Source organism: Hyla sarda, chromosome 12 (genome assembly GCF_029499605.1).
Source record: "Hyla sarda isolate aHylSar1 chromosome 12, aHylSar1.hap1, whole genome shotgun sequence".
Lineage (NCBI taxonomy): Eukaryota > Metazoa > Chordata > Amphibia > Anura > Hylidae > Hyla > Hyla sarda.
In genome coordinates this window covers 18025906-18046535 of record NC_079200.1, presented here as the reverse complement: position 1 = coordinate 18046535, position 20630 = coordinate 18025906, and the positions used below count along the sequence as shown (strand labels likewise).

Genomic DNA, 20630 nt, shown 5'->3' with positions numbered 1-20630 from the left:
CACCCCTCACATTATATATAGTATATCCCATAAGTGACTCCACCCCTCACATTATATACAGTATCTCCCATAAGTGACTCCACCCCTCACATTATATATACAGTATATCCCATAAGTGAGTCCAACCCTCACATTATATATACATTATATCCCATAAGTGAGTCCACCCCTCACATTATATATACAGTATCTCCCATAAGTGACTCCACCCCTCACATTATATACAGTATATCCCATAAGTGACTCCACCCCTCACATTATATATACAGTATATCCCATAAGTGACTCCACCCCTCACATTATATATACAGTATCTCCCATAAGTGAGTCCACCCCTCACATTATATACAGTATATCCCATAAGTGACTCCACCCCTCACATTATATACAGTATCCCCCATAAGTGAGTCCACCCCTCACATTATATATATATATAGTATCTCCCATAAGTGACTCCACCCCTCACATTATATATACAGTATATCCCATAAGTGACTCCACCCCTCACATTATATATACAGTATATCCCATAAGTGAGTCCACCCCCACATTATATATACAGTATATCCCATAAGTGAGTCCACCCCTCACATTATATATACAGTATATCCCATAAGTGACTCCACCCCTCACATTATATATACAGTATATCCCATAAGTGAGTCCACCCCCCACATTATATTTACAGTATCTCCCATAAGTGAGTCCACCCCTCACATTATATATACAGTATCTCCCATAAGTGAGTCCACCCCTCACATTATATATACAGTATCTCCCATAAGTGATTCCACCCCTCACATTATATATACAGTATCTCCTATAAGTGACTCCACCCCTCACATTATATATACAGTATCTCCCATAAGTGACTCCACCCCTCACATTATATACAGTATATCCCATAAGTGAGTCCACCCCTCACATTATATATACAGTATATCCCATAAGTGACTCCACCCCTCACATTATATATACAGTATCTCCCATAAGTGACTCCACCCCTCACATTATATATACAGTATATCCCATAAGTGACTCCACCCCTCACATTATATATACAGTATCTCCCATAAGTGACTCCACCCCTCACATTATATATAGTATCTCCCATAAGTGACTCCACCCCTCATATTATATATACAGTATCTCCCATAAGTGACTCCACCCCTCACATTATATATACAGTATATCCCATAAGTGAGTCCACCCCTCACATTATATATACAGTATATACCATAAGTGACTCCACCCCTCACATTATATATACAGTATATCCCATAAGTGACTCCACCCCTCACATTATATACAGTATATCCCATAAGTGAGTCCACCCCTCACATTATATATACAGTATATACCATAAGTGACTCCACCCCTCACATTATATATACATTATCTCCCATAAGTGAGTCCACCTCTCACATTATATATACAGTATATCCCATAAGTGAGTCCACCCCTCACATTATATATACTGTATCTCCCTTAAGTGAGTCCACCCCTCACATTATATATACAGTATCTCCCATAAGTGAGTCCACCCCTCACATTATATACAGTATATCCCATAAGTGACTCCACCCCTCACATTATATATACAGTATCTCCCATAAGTGACTCCACCCCTCACATTATATACAGTATCTCCCATAAGTGAGTCCACCCCTCACATTATATATACAGTATCTCCCATAAGTGACTCCACCCCTCACATTATATATACTGTATCTCCCGTAAGTGAGTCCACCCCTCACATTATATACAGTATCTCCCATAAGTGACTCCACCCCTCACATTATATATACTGTATCTCCCGTAAGTGAGTCCACCCCTCACATTATATATACTGTATCTCCCGTAAGTGAGTCCACCCCTCACATTATATACAGTATCTCCCATAAGTGAGTCCACCCCTCACATTATATACAGTATTTCCCATAAGTGATTCCACCCCTCACATTATATATACAGTATATCCCATAAGTGACTCCACCCCTCACATTATATATACAGTATATCCCATAAGTGACTCCACCCCTCACATTATATATACTGTATCTCCCATAAGTGAGTCCACCCCTCACATTATATACAGTATATCCCATAAGTGAGTCCACCCCTCACATTATATACAGTATCTCCCTTAAGTGAGTCCACCCCTCACATTATATATATACAGTATATCCCATAAGTGACTCCACCCCTCACATTATATATACAGTATATCCCATAAGTGAGTCCACCCCTCACATTATATATACAGTATCTCCCATAAGTGACTCCACCCCTCACATTATATATACAGTATATCCCATAAGTGAGTCCACCCCTCACATTATATATACAGTATATCCCATAAGTGAGTCCACTTCTCACATTATATATACAGTATATACCATAAGAGACTCCACCCCTCACATTATATATACAGTATATCCCATAAGAGAGTCCACCCCTCACATTATATATACTGTATATCCCATAAGTGAGTCCACCCCTCACATTATATATACAGTATATCCCATAAGTGACTCCACCCCTCACATTATATATACAGTATCTCCCATAAGTGAGTCCACCCCTCACATTATATATACAGTATCTCCCATAAGTGAGTCCACCCCTCACATTATATATACAGTATATCCCATAAGTGAGTCCACCCCTCACATTATATACAGTATCTCCCATAAGTGACTCCACCCCTCACATTATATATATACAGTATATCCCATAAGTGAGTCCACCCCTCACATTATATATACAGTATATCCCATAAGTGAGTCCACCACTCACATTATATATACGGTATCTCCCATAAGTGACTCCACCCCTCACATTATATATACAGTATCCCCCATAAGTGACTCCACCCCTCACATTATATATACAGTATATCCCATAAGTGACTCCACCCCTCACATTATATATACAGTATATCCCATAAGTGACTCCACCCCACACATTATATATACAGTATATCCCATAAGTGACTCCACCCCTCACATTATATATACAGTATATCCCATAAGTGAGTCCACCCCTCACATTATATATACAGTATATCCCATAAGTGACTCCACCCCTCACATTATATATACAGTATATCCCATAAGTGACTCCACCCCTCACATTATATATACAGTATATCCCATAAGTGACTCCACCCCTCACATTATATATACAGTATATCCCATAAGTGACTCCACCCCTCACATTATATATACAGTATCTCCCATAAGTGACTCCACCCCTCACATTATATATACAGTATCTCCCATAAGTGACTCCACCCCTCACATTATATATACAGTATATCCCATAAGTGACTCCACCCCTCACATTATATATACAGTATCTCCCATAAGTGAGTCCACCCCTCACATTATATATACAGTATCTCCCATAAGTGACTCCACCCCTCACATTATATATACAGTATCCCCCATAAGTGACTCCACCCCTCACATTATATATACAGTATATCCCATAAGTGACTCCACCCCTCACATTATATATACAGTATATCCCATAAGTGAGTCCACCCCTCATATTATATACAGTATATCCCATAAGTGACTCCACCCCTCACATTATATATACAGTATATCCCATAAGTGAGTCCACCCCTCACATTATATACAGGATCTCCCATAAGTAAGTCCACCCCTCACATTATATATACAGTATATCCCATAAGTGAGACCACCCCTCACATTATATACAGTATATCCCATAAGTGAGACCACCCCTCACATTATATACAGTATATCCCATAAGTGAGTCCACCCCTCACATTATATATACAGTATATCCCATAAGTGAGTCCACCCCTCACATTATATATACAGTATCTCCCATAAGTGAGTCCACCCCTCACATTATATATAGTATATCCCATAAGTGAGTCCACCCCTCACATTATATATACAGTATCTCCCATAAGTGAGTCCACCCCTCACATTATATATACAGTATATCCCATAAGTGACTCCACCCCTCACATTATATACAGTATATCCCATAAGTGAGTCCACCCCTCACATTATATATACAGTATCTCCCATAAGTGACTCCACCCCTCACATTATATATACAGTATATCCCATAAGTGACTCCACCCCTCACATTATATACAGTATATCCCATAAGTGAGTCCACCCCTCACATTATATATACAGTATCTCCCATAAGTGACTCCACCCCTCACATTATATACAGTATCTCCCATAAGTGAGTCCACCCCTCACATTATATACAGTATATCCCATAAGTGAGTCCACCCCTCACATTATATATACAGTATATCCCATAAGTGAGTCCACCCCTCACATTATATATACAGTATCTCCCATAAGTGAGTCCACCCCTCACATTATATACAGTATATCCCATAAGTGAGTCCACCCCTCACATTATATATACAGTATATCCCATAAGTGAGTCCACCTCTCACATTATATATACAGTATATCCCATAAGTGAGTCCACCCCTCACATTATATACAGTATATCCCATAAGTGACTCCACCCCTCACATTATATACAGTATATCCCATAAGTGAGTCCACCCCTCACATTATATATACAGTGTATCCCATAAGTGAGTCCACCCCTCACATTATATATACAGTATATCCCAGAAGTTAGTCCACCCCTCACATTATATATACAGTATATCCCATAAGAGAGTCCACTCCTCACATTATATACAGTATCTCCCATAAGTGAGTCCACCCCTCACATTATATATACAGTATATCCCATAAGTGACTCCACCCCTCACATTATATATACAGTATATCCCATAAGTGACTCCACCCCTCACATTATATATACAGTATCTCCCATAAGTGAGTCCACCCCTCACATTATATACAGTATATTCCATAAGTGACTCCACCCCTCACATTATATATACAGTATCTCCCATAAGTGAGTCCACCCCTCACATTATATATACAGTATATCCCATAAGTGAGTCCACTCCTCACATTATATATACAGTATATCCTATAAGTGAGTCCACCCCTCACATTATATATACAGTATATCCCATAAGTGACTCCACCCCTCACATTATATATACAGTATATCCCATAAGTGACTCCACCCCTCACATTATATATACAGTATCTCCCATAAGTGAGTCCACCCCTCACATTATATATACAGTATATCCCATAAGTGAGTCCACCCCTCACATTATATATACAGTATATCCTATAAGTGAGTCCACCCCTCACATTATATACACAGTATATCCCATAAGTGACTCCACCCCTCACATTATATATACAGTATCTCCCATAAGTGAGTCCACCCCTCACATTATATATACAGTATGTCCCATAAGTGACTCCACCCCTCACATTATATATACAGTATCTCCCATAAGTGACTCCACCCCTCACATTATATATACAGTATCTCCCATAAGTGAGTCCACCCCTCACATTATATATACAGTATCTCCCATAAGTGAGTCCACCCCTCACATTATATACAGTATATCCCATAAGTGACTCCACCCCTCACATTATATATACAGTATATCCCATAAGTGAGTCCACCCCTCACATTATATATACAGTATCTCCCATAAGTGAGTCCACCCCTCAGATCATATATACAGTATATCCCATAAGTGACTCCACCCCTCACATTATATATACAGTATATCCCATAAGTGAGTCCACCCCTCACATTATATACAGTATATCCCATAAGTGAGTCCACCCCTCACATTATATATACAGTATATCCCATAAGTGAGTCCACCCCTCACATTATATACAGTATATCCCATAAGTGAGTCCACCCTTCACATTATATATACAGTATATCCCATAAGAGAGTCCACCCCTCACATTATATACAGTATATCCCATAAGTGACCCCACCCCTCACATTATATATACAGTATCTCCCATAAGTGACTCCACCCCTCACATTATATATACAGTATATCCCATAAGTGACTCCACCCCTCACATTATATACAGTATATCCCATAAGTGAGTCCACCCCTCACATTATATACAGTATATCCCATAAGTGACTCCACCCCTCACATTATATATACAGTATATCCCATAAGTGAGTCCACCCCTCACATTATATATACAGTATCTCCCATAAGTGAGTCCACCCCTCACATTATATATACAGTATATCCCATAAGTGACTCCACCCCTCACATTATATATACAAAATATCCCATAAGTGACTCCACCCCTCACATTATATACAGTATATCCCATAAGTGAGTCCACCCCTCACATTGTATATACAGTATCTCCCATAAGTGAGTCCACCCCTCACATTATATATACAGTATATCCCATAAGTGACTCCACCCCTCACATTATATATACAGTATCTCCCATAAGTGAGTCCACCCCTCACATTATATATACAGTATCTCCCATAAGTGAGTCCACCCCTCACATTATATACAGTATATCCCATAAGTGAGTCCACCCCTCACATTATATATACAGTATCTCCCATAAGTGACTCCACCCCTCACATTATATACTGTATCTCCCTTAAGTGAGTCCGCCCCTCACATTATATACTGTATATCCCATAAGTGACTCCACCCCTCACATTATATACAGTATATCCCATAAGTGAGCCCACCCCTCACATTATATATACAGTATCTCCCATAAGTGAGTCCACCCCTCACATTATATACAATATATCCCATAAGTGAGTCCACCCCTCACATTATATATACAGTATATCCCATAAGTGACTCCACCCCTCACATTATATATACAGTATATCCCATAAGTGAGTCCACCCCTCACATTATATACTGTATCTCCCATAAGTGAGTCCACCCCTCACATTATATACAATATATCCCATAAGTGAGTCCACCCCTCACATTATATACAGTATCTCCCATAAGTGACTCCACCCCTCACATTATATATACAGTATATCCCATAAGTGAGTCCACCCCTCACATTATATATACAGTATCTCCCATAAGTGAGTCCACCCCTCACATTATATACAGTATATCCCATAAGTGAGTCCACCCCTCACATTATATATACAGTATCTCCCATAAGTGAGTCCACCCCTCACATTATATACAGTATATCCTATAAGTGAGTCCACCCCTCACATTATATACACAGTATATCCCATAAGTGACTCCACCCCTCACATTATATATACAGTATCTCCCATAAGTGACTCCACCCCTCACATTATATATACAGTATCTCCCATAAGTGAGTCCACCCCTCACATTATATATACAGTATCTCCCATAAGTGAGTCCACCCCTCACATTATATACAGTATATCCCATAAGTGACTCCACCCCTCACATTATATATACAGTATCTCCCATAAGTGAGTCCACCCCTCACATCATATATACAGTATATCCCATAAGTGACTCCACCCCTCACATTATATATACAGTATATCCCATAAGTGAGTCCACCCCTCACATTATATATATACAGTATATCCCATAAGTGAGTCCACCCCTCACATTATATATACAGTATATCCCATAAGTGACTCCACCCCTCACATTATATATACATTATATCCCATAAGTGAGTCCACCCCTCACATTATATACAGTATATCCCATAAGTGAGTCCACCCCTCACATTATATACATTATATCCCATAAGTGAGTCCACCCCTCACATTATATATACAGTATATCCCATAAGTGAGTCCACCCCTCACATTATATATACAGTATATCCCATAAGTGACTCCACCCCTCACATTATATACGGTATATCCCATAAGTGAGTCCACCCCTCACATTATATATACAGTATATCCCATAAGTGACTCCACCCCTCACATTATATACAGTATCTCCCATAAGTGAGTCCACCCCTCACATTATATACAGTATCTCCCATAAGTGAGTCCACCCCTCACATTATATACAGTATATCCCATAAGTGAGTCCACCCCTCACATTATATATACAGTATATCCCATAAGAGAGTCCACCCCTCACATTATATACAGTATATCCCATAAGTGACCCCACCCCTCACATTATATATACAGTATCTCCCATAAGTGACTCCACCCCTCACATTATATATACAGTATATCCCATAAGTGACTCCACCCCTCACATTATATATACAGTATATCCCATAAGTGAGTCCACCCTTCACATTATATATACAGTATATCCCATAAGAGAGTCCACCCCTCACATTATATACAGTATATCCCATAAGTGACCCCACCCCTCACATTATATATACAGTATCTCCCATAAGTGACTCCACCCCTCACATTATATATACAGTATATCCCATAAGTGACTCCACCCCTCACATTATATACAGTATATCCCATAAGTGAGTCCACCCCTCACATTATATACAGTATATCCCATAAGTGACTCCACCCCTCACATTATATATACAGTATATCCCATAAGTGAGTCCACCCCTCACATTATATATACAGTATATCCCATAAGTGACTCCACCCCTCACATTATATATACAGTATATCCCATAAGTGACTCCACCCCTCACATTATATACAGTATATCCCATAAGTGAGTCCACCCCTCACATTGTATATACAGTATCTCCCATAAGTGAGTCCACCCCTCACATTATATATACAGTATATCCCATAAGTGACTCCACCCCTCACATTATATATACAGTATCTCCCATAAGTGAGTCCACCCCTCACATTATATATACAGTATCTCCCATAAGTGAGTCCACCCCTCACATTATATACAGTATATCCCATAAGTGAGTCCACCCCTCACATTATATATACAGTATCTCCCATAAGTGACTCCACCCCTCACATTATATATACAGTATATCCCATAAGTGACTCCACCCCTCACATTATATACTGTATCTCCCTTAAGTGAGTCCACCCCTCACATTATATATACAGTATCTCCCATAAGTGACTCCACCCCTCACATTATATACAGTATATCCCATAAGTGAGTCCACCCCTCACATTATATATACTGTATATCCCATAAGTGAGTCCACCCCTCACATTATATACTGTATATCCCATAAGTGAGTCCACCCCTCACATTATATATACAGTATATCCCATAAGTGAGTCCACCCCTCACATTATATATACAGTATCTCCCATAAGTGACTCCACCCCTCACATTATATATACAGTATATCCCATAAGTGAGTCCACCCCTCACATTATATATACAGTATCTCCCATAAGTGACTCCACCCCTCACATTATATATACAGTATCTCCCATAAGTGAGTCCACCCCTCACATTATATACAGTATATCCCATAAGTGACTCCACCCCTCACATTATATATATACAGTATCTCCCATAAGTGAGTCCACCCCTCACATTATATATACAGTATCTCCCATAAGTGACTCCACCCCTCACATTATATACAGTATATCCCATAAGTGACTCCACCCCTCACATTATATATACAGTATCTCCCATAAGAGAGTCCACCCCTCACATTATATATACAGTATCTCCCATAAGTGAGTCCACCCCTCACATTATATATAGTATATCCCATAAGTGACTCCACCCCTCACATTATATACAGTATCTCCCATAAGTGACTCCACCCCTCACATTATATATACAGTATATCCCATAAGTGACTCCACCCCTCACATTATATACTGTATCTCCCTTAAGTGAGTCCACCCCTCACATTATATATACAGTATATCCCATAAGTGAGTCCACCCCTCACATTATATACAGTATATCCCATAAGTGAGTCCACCCCTCACATTATATATACAGTGTCTCCCATAAGTGAGTCCACCCCTCACATTATATACAGTATCCCATAAGTGAGTCCACCCCTCACATTATATATACAGTGTCTCCCATAAGTGAGTCCACCCCTCACATTATATACAGTATATCCCATAAGTGAGTCCACCCCTCACATTATATATACAGCATCTCCCATAAGTGAGTCCACCCCTCACATTATATATACAGTATCTCCCATAAGTGACTCCACCCCTCACATTATATACAGTATATCCCATAAGTGACTCCACCCCTCACATTATATATACAGTATCTCCCATAAGTGATTCCACCCCTCACATTATATATACAGTATATCCCATAAGTGAGTCCACCCCTCACATTATATATACAGTATATCCCATAAGTGAGTCCACCCCTCACATTATATACAGTATATCCCATAAGTGACTCCACCCCTCACATTATATATACAGTATCTCCCATAAGAGAGTCCACCCCTCACATTATATATACAGTATATCCCATAAGTGAGTCCACCCCTCACATTATATACAGTATATCCCATAAGTGAGTCCACCCCTCACATTATATATACAGTATATCCCATAAGTGACTCCACTCCTCACATTATATATACAGTATCTCCCATAAGTGACTCCACCCCTCACATTATATATACCGTATATCCCATAAGTGATTCCACCCCTCACATTATATACAGTATATCCCATAAGTGAGTCCACCCCTCACATTATATACAGTATATCCCATAAGTGAGTCCACCCCTCACATTATATATACAGTATATCCCATAAGTGATTTCACCCCTCACATTATATATACAGTATATCCCATAAGTGAGTCCACCCCTCACATTATATATACAGTATATCCCATAAGTGAGTCCACCCCTCACATTATATATACAGTATCTCCCATAAGTGAGTCCACCCCTCACATTATATACACAGTATATCCCATAAGTGAGTCCACCCCTCACATTATATACAGTATCTCCCATAAGTGACTCCACCCCTCACATTATATACAGTATCTCCCATAAGTGACTCCACCCCTCACATTATATATACAGTATATCCCATAAGTGACTCCACCCCTCACATTATATACAGTATATCCCATAAGTGACTCCACCCCTCACATTATATATACAGTATCTCCCATAAGTGAGTCCACCCCTCACATTATATACAGTATATCCCATAAGTGAGTCCACCCCTCACATTATATATACAGTATATCCCATAAGAGACTCCACCCCTCACATTATATATACAGTATATCCCATAAGTGAGTCCTCCCCTCACATTATATATACAGTATCTCCCATAAGTGACTCCACCCCTCACATTATATATACAGTATCTCCCATAAGTGACTCCACCCCTCACATTATATATACAGTATATCCCATAAGTGACTCCACCCCTCACATTATATACAGTATATCCCATAAGTGACTCCACCCCTCACGTTATATATACAGTATATCCCATAAGTGACTCCACCCCTCACATTATATACAGTATCTCCCATAAGTGACTCCACCCCTCACATTATATATACAGTATATCCCATAAGTGACTCCACCCCTCACATTATATATACAGTATCTCCCATAAGTGACTCCACCCCTCACATTATATATACAGTATATACAGTATACACAACCTTGGGGATATAGGTCCCCTCAGGGAAACCCTGAATAAAGACCCTCCGGTCTAAAACTTAACTTTTAATATTTTCAACTAATAATTAAAGGGGTAGTCCAGTGGTGAAAAAGTTATCCCCTATCCTAAGGATAGGGGATAAGTTTGAGATCGCGGGGGGGCCGACCGCTGGGGCCCCCTGCGATCTCTCTGTACGGGGCCCCGGCTCTCCGCTGAGATAGCGGGTGTCGACCCCCGCACGAGGCGGCGGCCGACACGCCCCCTCAATACATCTCAATGGCAGAGCCGGAGATTGCCGAAGGCAGCGCTTCGGCTCTGCCATAGAGTTGTATTGCGGGGGCGTGTCGGCCGCCGCCTCGTGCGGAGTTCGACACGCCCCCTTCCCGCGGGCTGTCGGGGCTCCGTACAGGAGATCGCAGGGGGCCCCAGCGGTCGGACCCCCCGCGAACTGCAACTTATCCCCTATCCTTAGGATAGGGGATAAGTTGCTCACCACTGAATCACCACTGGACTACTCCTTTAAAGGTGCTCATTTGCCATCAGGTGGCAGTGTGTGATTAAAATTACAATCCCTTATTTGTTATATTTCAGTTCTATAGCATGTTATGCTTGGATGTAATGACCGCAGGGATGTGTTTGCAGTATTCTGCTCTGATGCTGTCTACAGACTTGGCATCACGCATCTCCGTGGTCCAACCAATTTCAAAGACCGGGATTGAGCTAAAATCTTTTATCCTCTGACTCAACGTTTCGCCAGTAGGAACTGGCTTTTTCAAGAGTGTGGGTTAGTGTTATTTTCGCTTCAGACGCGGCGGTCAGCTTTGATCGCCGCGTCTGAAGGGTGAATACAGGGCATCACTGCGATCGGTGATGTCCTGTATTAGCCGCGGGTCCCGGCCGTTGATGGCCGCAGGGACCGCCGCGATAGGACAGAGTTTTAATGTGTATTCGCCTTATAAGACGCACGCTTCTATTAAAAAATCTTAATCCTTCCAGTATTTATTAGCGGCTGTATGCTACAGAGGAAGTTCTTTTATTTTTCGATTTCTTTGATGTCACGACCACAGTACTCTCTGCTGACCTCTGCTGTCCATTTTAGGAACTGTCCAGAGCAGCATATGTTTGCTATGGGGATTTTCTCCTGCTCTGGACAGTTCCTAAAAATGGACAGCAGAGGTCAGCAGAGAGCACTGTGGTCGTGACATCAGAGAAATCTAAAAAGTAAAGCATTTCCTCTGTAGTATACAGCCCCTAAAAAGTACTGGAAGGATTAAGATTTTTTAATAGAAGTCATTTACAAATCTGTTTAACTTTCTGGCACCTGTTGATTTAAAAAATAAAAAAAAGTTTTCCACGGGAGTACCCCTTTAATGGTGCAGATCACTGATGGCGGTGATATATCAGTGTTATATATCTGTTCTGGTATTTTTTTTATTTATTTTTTGCTATGCGGCCAGACACAGGGTCACAGGATCGAGCTCTAGCAGAAGCTTTCGTGTTCAGGAAAGAGCAAATCTCGCCAAGTCAGCAAAAGTCTGTTCTAGATACCAAACGTCACAGATCAGATATCATTGTAAAGTGTCATTTTGGTTTACAGAATATGCTCTTGGTTTATGTAGTCAGAACAATTATGCATAGTCTGCAGCTTTCACTAGGCTGGTGCTCACGAAATATTGACCTGCTTTAATTTTTTAAATTTTTTTTTTGTAGGAGTGAATGCTTCTGGGACATGTATACACACAGTATTTTGGTCAGTATTTTGGCAATTACGAATCAAATTTTGGAAATCCGAATCAAATTTTATTCCGCTGTGTGCCGCCATATGATGCTTTGGGTGGCACTAGATTATGGGTTTATTCTCCCCTAGAAGCAACGGATCTCTGGGAGAATAGCCCTGCTATATAGGTACAGTCATTCCTGTGTGAAGTCAGACATATACAGGGATACTGGACAGTTAGGCCCCATACACTACGGACCATAATTTACAGCTCCGTACAGAATTTTCCGCCACCGAAATTCTGCCATATGCACGGTGTAGTTGAATCCCATTGAGAATAATGGGAGGCTGCTGCACCACAATTTCTGAGTAGAATTTTTACGCTGGATTCTGCAGGAAATTCTGCAATGTGAATGGGCCAGAGGGTATACGGTTTCTCCTTGAGGATAGTGCCGAAAATGGCGTATGTGTGGCCCATGATAATGATAGAGAAGATGGTTTCCCGTCCAAGATTCCAATCACATGATACAGTAGTAGAAAATGATGCATAAATCGGGGAATAGATTGGGAACAGAGTGTTAAAGGGGTACGCCGGTGGAAAACTTATTTTATTTTTTTTTTAAATCAACTTGTGCCAGAAAGTTAAACAGATTTGTAAATTACTTCTATTAAAAATTCTTAATCCTTCCAGTACTTATTAGCTGCTGAATACTACAGAGCATATTCTTTTCTTTTTGGAACACAGAGCTCTCTGCTGACATCACGAGCACAGTGCTCTCTGCTGGCATCTCTATCCATTTTAAGAACTGTCCGGAGTAGGAGAAAATCCACTTAGAAAACATATGCTGCTCTCTGGACAGTTGCTAAAATGGACAGAGATGTCAGCAGAGAGCACTGTGGTCATTATGTCAGCAGAGAGCTCTGTGTTCCAAAAAGAAAAGAATTTCCTCTGTAGTATTCAGTAGAGATAAGCGAACTTACAGTAAATTCGATTTGTCACGAACTTCTCGGCTCGGCAGTTGATGACTTATCCTGCATAAATTTAGTTCAGCTATGCAGGATAAGCCATCAACTGCCAAGCCGAGAAGTTCGTGACAAATCGAATTTACTGTAAGTTCACTCATCTCCTCTAGTATTCAGCAACTAATAAGTACTGGAAGGATTAAGATTTTTTTATAGAAGTAATTTACAAATCTGTTCACCTTTCTGGCACCAGTTGATTAAAAAAAAAAAGAGTACCCCTTTAAGTTGTATCCACATATTCAATTTTGTAAATTCCTTCATCAAAGATCACAATCTTACCACCTAACACAGTGTAAGGACCCTACAATGCAGCCTCCCCCGAGAAAAGACTCCGTTATCTTTACAGATGTGACATAAAGATAAGCCAATTGGGGCGGATACCTATGGTTTGATCTGGATTTTCTGTAATGTAGAGTAATTAGCACAGATTTGACCGTTCAGGTGTCTCGTGGCAAACCCTTCCCCCCATCCACCATGCTTTACCAGATCTAATAACTTTGATGCAGTCTGCCAACTGTTTGCCGCCATTGGTAGTGGACGGGTGACTGTGAAAATGTTTAAAGGACATCTGCGGCCTAATACAATTTATCCCCTATCCGCAAGTTTCTGATCACGGGGAGGGTGGGTCTGAACGCTGGGACCCCCACGCTCTCCTGTACGGGGCCCCGGCTCTGCTGCAGCCCTCTCCGTACAGGAGGCGTGTCGGCCGCAGCACAGCTGCGGCCGACATGCCTCCTGCACGGAGAGAGCTGCGGCAGAGCCGGGGCCCCGTACAGGAGAGCGTGGGGGTCCCAGCGTTCAGACTCCCCCTCCCCCACCAGAGCCGGGGCTCCGTACAGGAAATCGCGGGGGTCCCCGCGTTCAGACCCCCAGTGATCAGACACTTATCCCCTATCCTGCACCCCCTCCATGTATCTCTATAGGAGAGGCGGAGATGCAGCGTTCGTGCATCCCCGCCTCTCCCATAGAGCTGTATGGAGGGGGCGTGTCTGTTGACCTCTTAGTGAGGTCGACGACACGAGAATTAGCCGCGCAGAGCCTCGGCAGTGCCCGGTCCTCGTACAGGAGATCACGGGGGTTCCAGTGGTCGGACCCCCCGCAATCAGACACTTATCCCCTATCTGCAGTACTATGGCTCCTTTAAGTCCTACGTTTGCAGGTTAAGTGGAATGGATGTGTCAATTTAATACAGTTATTTTTTGACCTATGAAAAAAAATGTTTTTCTTAAAAAATATCCAAATTTCCCATCTAATGCGCCCCTGGCCTGTATACGGAACGTTTCCTGAGCAGCCAGGTGCATGAGGCTTCGCACTAGTTTGAAGACTCAGAACTAAGGTGGAGGACGCAGCGTGGTCCTGGTTCTTGGGATCTTTATGTAATGAAGACACAAGCTGCGGCAGTACACAGATCAGGTGTGATTTTGGATAAGCTTCGTCCCGTCCCCCCCCCTCAGTCCAAAGTGGGCTGACTGTCTTGAAATGTGCGGATGTGGTATTTAAACCTGGAAAGCAGGCATTTGTCAGTGGAATAATTCATATCCATCTGCTGCTGCAAAAGGACTGGAGACAGAAAGTGAGTAGGCAACGGGACAGATGTCAGTGGGGGATGTCTTGGATAAGGATTAGCGTGGATAATGTATAACTGCAATTATTAGAGCCATTCCACCAGCTTCAAAACATCTGTTATCGCTGGCCGCACCATCTGAACGGGTTTCTCTATTGATACATTCTCAACGCTATGAATGTACACTCTCCCACACCCTGGTGTCTTTTTATGGTCCAGATAGAGGTGAAGATATTGTCTGGTAATAAAATAAGCAATTATACGTTACATTGCTAGTTTCATAGTCATTGATGGAATCCTATGCTTGTATGTTTTTTTACAAGGGCATGTGTATTCTCCTTTAAAGGGGTGTGGTCTCCCGGTACAGGACCTTGTCCTGTCCCTGTCAGCTAGAGTCCCCTCAGCTAGAGTCCCTCCATTCCTCAGGGCTCTCCTGCAGTGCTTGCCCCTTGGTCGCCTCATATAAATGTATTTCTGTATAGTCTACAAATGTATAGGACCTACCTAGGTCACGTGATATATTATAATGGTTGTACAAATGTTTAGGACCTTCCTGGGCCATGTGATGATGTCATGTGATGTACCCAGAGTTCTCTGGGTTCAGGACCTACAGGCTTTGCAGCCAATGGGATTAGTCCAGCCCCCTTAGTATATAAGGGGCTGTAGTCTGTAAATTCCCTCTCTTGGTTCCTGCTCTTAGTTCCGGACTATTAAGCCAAGCACAATCAGCATATCTCAATTCTTTTCAACTAGGCCAAAGCCTAAAGAACCAGCAGCCACTAAAACCGTGAGTTATAAAGCTCTATTTACTAAATCCTTGTGACTACTATTGCACTCAACTCATTAGTAGCACAGTGGCCTGCTTAAATATCAAGACTATTAGTTCCAGCAAAGCCTGTGAGGAACCTGCATCCCGGTTACCTCAAGAGAGACTGTATGTTTATAAAGACTGTTTGCATACGAAGTTCAGTAAAAGTTCTAGTTATCTCATAAATTCTGCTGTGGACATTCCGTTTACTATCCCTGCCATTTGTGGGCCGGTTGGCGGCAGGATCTCCTATACTAAGCAAACCACACCCTGGCGTCACGACAAATCAAGGGTTATACCACCAGACCCTGCATCACCATTGCAACACCCAAGGTCACCACAGGGGGTATTCCGGCCAAAGACATCTTATGCCCTATTCAAAGGATAAGATGTCTGATCGTGGGGGCCTTGCCGCTCGGACCCACTGCAATCTCCGTGCAGCACCCACATTCTATACCGGGCTGTTGCTCCAGTCTCAGAAAGGTGTTCCCGGGACTGTAGTCGTGACGTCACACTACGTCCACTCCATTCATGTCTATGGGAGGAGGCGTGACGGCCAAAAATGCATGTATACAAATCACATGAAATAGGGATATTGCATAGTAAAAAAATAAGTTATGCCCCTAATGTGACATGTAGTTCCTCTGAATAAATGATAGCTTTACAGGCACTTGAGCTCCAGGCCCGAACCTGAAGCCCCAAAGGGTTGTAGGCAGGGCTGTATTGCCAGAACTGTCAAAGATATCTTTGAAATGGTAGAAATGATTATTTAAATGCCCATAGCACAGCCTGCTGCCTCCTCAGGTGACGCTCTGACTTCCTAAGTGGAAGGGGGCGAAGTGTTAAAGGCGCCCTTATTAAGGTGGTACTAGCTGGGTGCACTTGAGCTGCTCTGTAAAGTAAATCTCATCTAGCAGCTAGACTCTCAGACTTCTAGATGTTCAGGCTGCCTTTAACCCACAGGCTCCATAGCAGCTGCAGGGGGTCCCCCTTACCGTGCTTGCTCATCCAACATCATACAGCCTCCCCCCCCCCCCCCCCCACCCCACCCTTCTATCTGCAGAAAGCAGGACACAGCCTGGGAGCAGGAGCAGTTGCAGGGAGACAGTGGGTCCTGCAGATAAGTGCTGGTGGAGCAGGCTGCTGTAATGTAAATAAAAAAGGGCGTGATGGAGGCAGGCCTTCTCTCTAGCTCAGGCCCTTGGACAGGGGTTGTTCAGCCAAAAGCAATCCTGGATTCTGGCTTAACTATGGAAGGAGGGATATATGATGCTTCTCTCTCTATTTCTCACTCTATGCTAGTGTGGCGACACTGGGTTAACCTCGTGACGCCAGGGCACCGTTTATCTGATCCACGGTCCGAAGGTGGGAAGCAGTCTTCCTGGGCCACACACGATGAGCCAATAAACGCACCGACGTCAGGTTACGGTTAACTGCTTTTACTGAGCTTGTGAAGTTGGTATAACACAAACAACTGGCCTTAGTGTGAGAGTGCAGCGTACCCCTTGCGAGCCTTGTTGCCGTTCTGAGACTTGTGATGGTTTTCGCCGGACGGGATAATATAATTTGTAATTCTGGTAGCTAGGGCCCTTCCAAGGCACTGTAGACTATTCTGCAGGGGCATGAATCCTCCCCGCGAGTGACACTTGTAGGATGACCAGTAGAAAACTTGAAGCTGAAGTAGGCCTCTGCTTAGGGCACACAACACACAGCACACCTGAGCTTAGCTGTAGCTAAGGAGCACACACTAGGGTGAACTAGACTGAACTAGATTCTAGAGTGAACTAACTCCTCCCCTGTACCTCACTATACAGAGGGAGACTTGTGGGGTCTCAATGGCTCACATGGGGTTCACTGCTCACATTTTTAAAGGCACAGTAACATGTCAAACATACATACATGGAACCACCACGAAATGAATTTAAGAAAAATATATTTGTGGTAGCCCTGGGGGGTGTAGGGTAGTTGAGATGTTGTGGTAGGTAAGGGGTTAATGTTAACCCTAGCGTTCGTGACGCCAGGCTGAGGGCTGGTATGCTGAGGTAATTCTCCGGCCTATCGCCGCCCTTCCCAGAAACGATAAGTGCATGTAATAAAATGACTGAAGGTCCACAAGGTACTTGAACAAACTTTACTTAAGTGCTTGCAGTACATCCAAAGAACAATGACAGTCTCAGGCAAACAGTCTCTATAGATCACCTTGAGTGATATTAGAAGTCTTTTAATTTAGGGTAGTTATTGCAGATCCGTCCGGATTTAGGGGATAGATAAGGTCCGGTGATCCTGCAGAGTGCATGGGGATTGATACACTCAGTAATTAGAAGTTATCGGCCGTCACCGCAAGGCTCAGGCCTAGACTCACAGATCTCAGCAGCGCAGATGCTTCTTGCTTGCTTGCACAGGAACAAGAGAGCGAGAAGATGGCCGCCGCTCCCTTATATGGGCAGGGGACGGGGCTAATCTGATTGGTCCGAACACCTGTCACTCACTGTTACACAGTGTGATAGGTTTGACTACGCCACAGGGACCTCCAAAGGTCCTCAAGCAGAAATACCAAAGAGTTCTCCTGATCACATGACTCGCAGGTCCTGCTACGCTATGGCAAGGTAATTAACTATTTATTTACATTTATACAATCCTATAGACATAAATCCCAAATGGTTACTGGATAGTTACTATCTGGATGAGAGGTGACTAGGGGTGAACTAGACAATTGGGACCCCGACGTCCTAGGGACTATGGGGACCACAATAGAAGATACCGGATAGGATACGGTACCGGGACACCACAAACCCCCTTATTTAAGATAAGTCGACCTTGACGTCTGTCCCCTAAGACAGAGGGACTAGGACAAGGAAAGGATGCTCTATAAATTCACTATACATTGAACACATTTACATTCTTTTGATACTCTTACTAGTTTCTGGACTAGACAATTAGAATCTATCTAGGCATTGGTGCTATCTAGACAAAAATGCTATCTAGACATTTGAAGAAGCTATCTATCCTTTAGTTTCTAGCTTCCTAGACAACTTTATTAAACTTATTATACATTCCAAAGCTTACTAGACAATTAGGCAGCTATCTGACATATAGTTGCTAGCTCCTAAGACACTTTTATTATCTCACACATTTTATTTCTTTGCCAACAATAAGTTACCTGTAAGTACACATAAGGTTATACTGGCTAGCCGGAAGCTAGGTCACAGTAAGGGTGGCTGCTAGGGTCTATCGGCTACACGCTACTTATCCCTAGAGCACTTTCAAAAACAACCTAACTAGGTTAGTCTTAGAATTACGTGTTTAATTCTGTATTAGCAAGAGCACCTACTGGCCAGGCAGAGCATCTCACACACGCAATGTAGGAGAAGAAGTAGTGTACCTAACAGTGGCAGGAATTGGGTATCAATATGCTACAATTCCTAAGTGTTTTCTTAAGTGAGATATTTATTTTGGTGTATGTACTAGAGAAAATTGAGGTAGTACATTTAAGTTAGTAATCTAGAGTACTATGTGTGCAAGTACTATTTTAAGGGGAATCCTCCCTACTATTTTTGTTAAGACAGGTGCTAGCGATGGGCGACAGCAATAATACTACCCACGGAGAAGTCGGAGTGTCACCTGTTGAGTTACCTACTAAACACCTTTAGCATTTTATACATTTGTATGTACAAGAATTATACATATTTTTTGTGCTGAGTGTACATGTGCAGTATGTCGATATTTTCTGTGTACAGCTCTAACTTACTTTTTATGTACATAGACAGTAGACTATTTTCTCTATGTACAAACCTTTGCTTGCTACTTATGTACACAGACACGAGAATACCTTCCTGTGTACAGAACCATATACATATTTACTATACATTTATCAACACTCCAACATGTTTCAGGTGCATTCCCCCGATAAGTGCAACATTTAGCATAAGAGTTCTTATGAAGCTGCTGGTATATACATAAAGCAGACGTGTAAGGATCAGCAGTCCACCTACACTGAGTCCAAAGCAAATATACAAATTGACGTGTAAGGAACAGCAGTC

General features: G+C 42.2%; 1 protein-coding gene across 7 annotated transcripts in view; it reads left to right on the top strand.

Annotated features, from left to right (window-relative positions):
- The window catches only part of CNTNAP1 (contactin associated protein 1), a 354100-nt gene that overhangs the window by 227036 nt on the left and 106434 nt on the right, over positions 1 to 20630 (top strand). The window contains exon 2 of one of the 7 annotated variants that reach the window (XM_056549082.1): positions 13189 to 13228. The exons of the other annotated variants lie outside the window; for them this stretch is intronic. Within the exon in view, the coding sequence (XP_056405057.1) occupies positions 13195 to 13228 (34 nt within the window). The 5' untranslated portion in view covers positions 13189 to 13194. The remainder of the gene's footprint in view (positions 1 to 13188; positions 13229 to 20630) is intronic. 7 annotated transcript variants of the gene reach the window in all.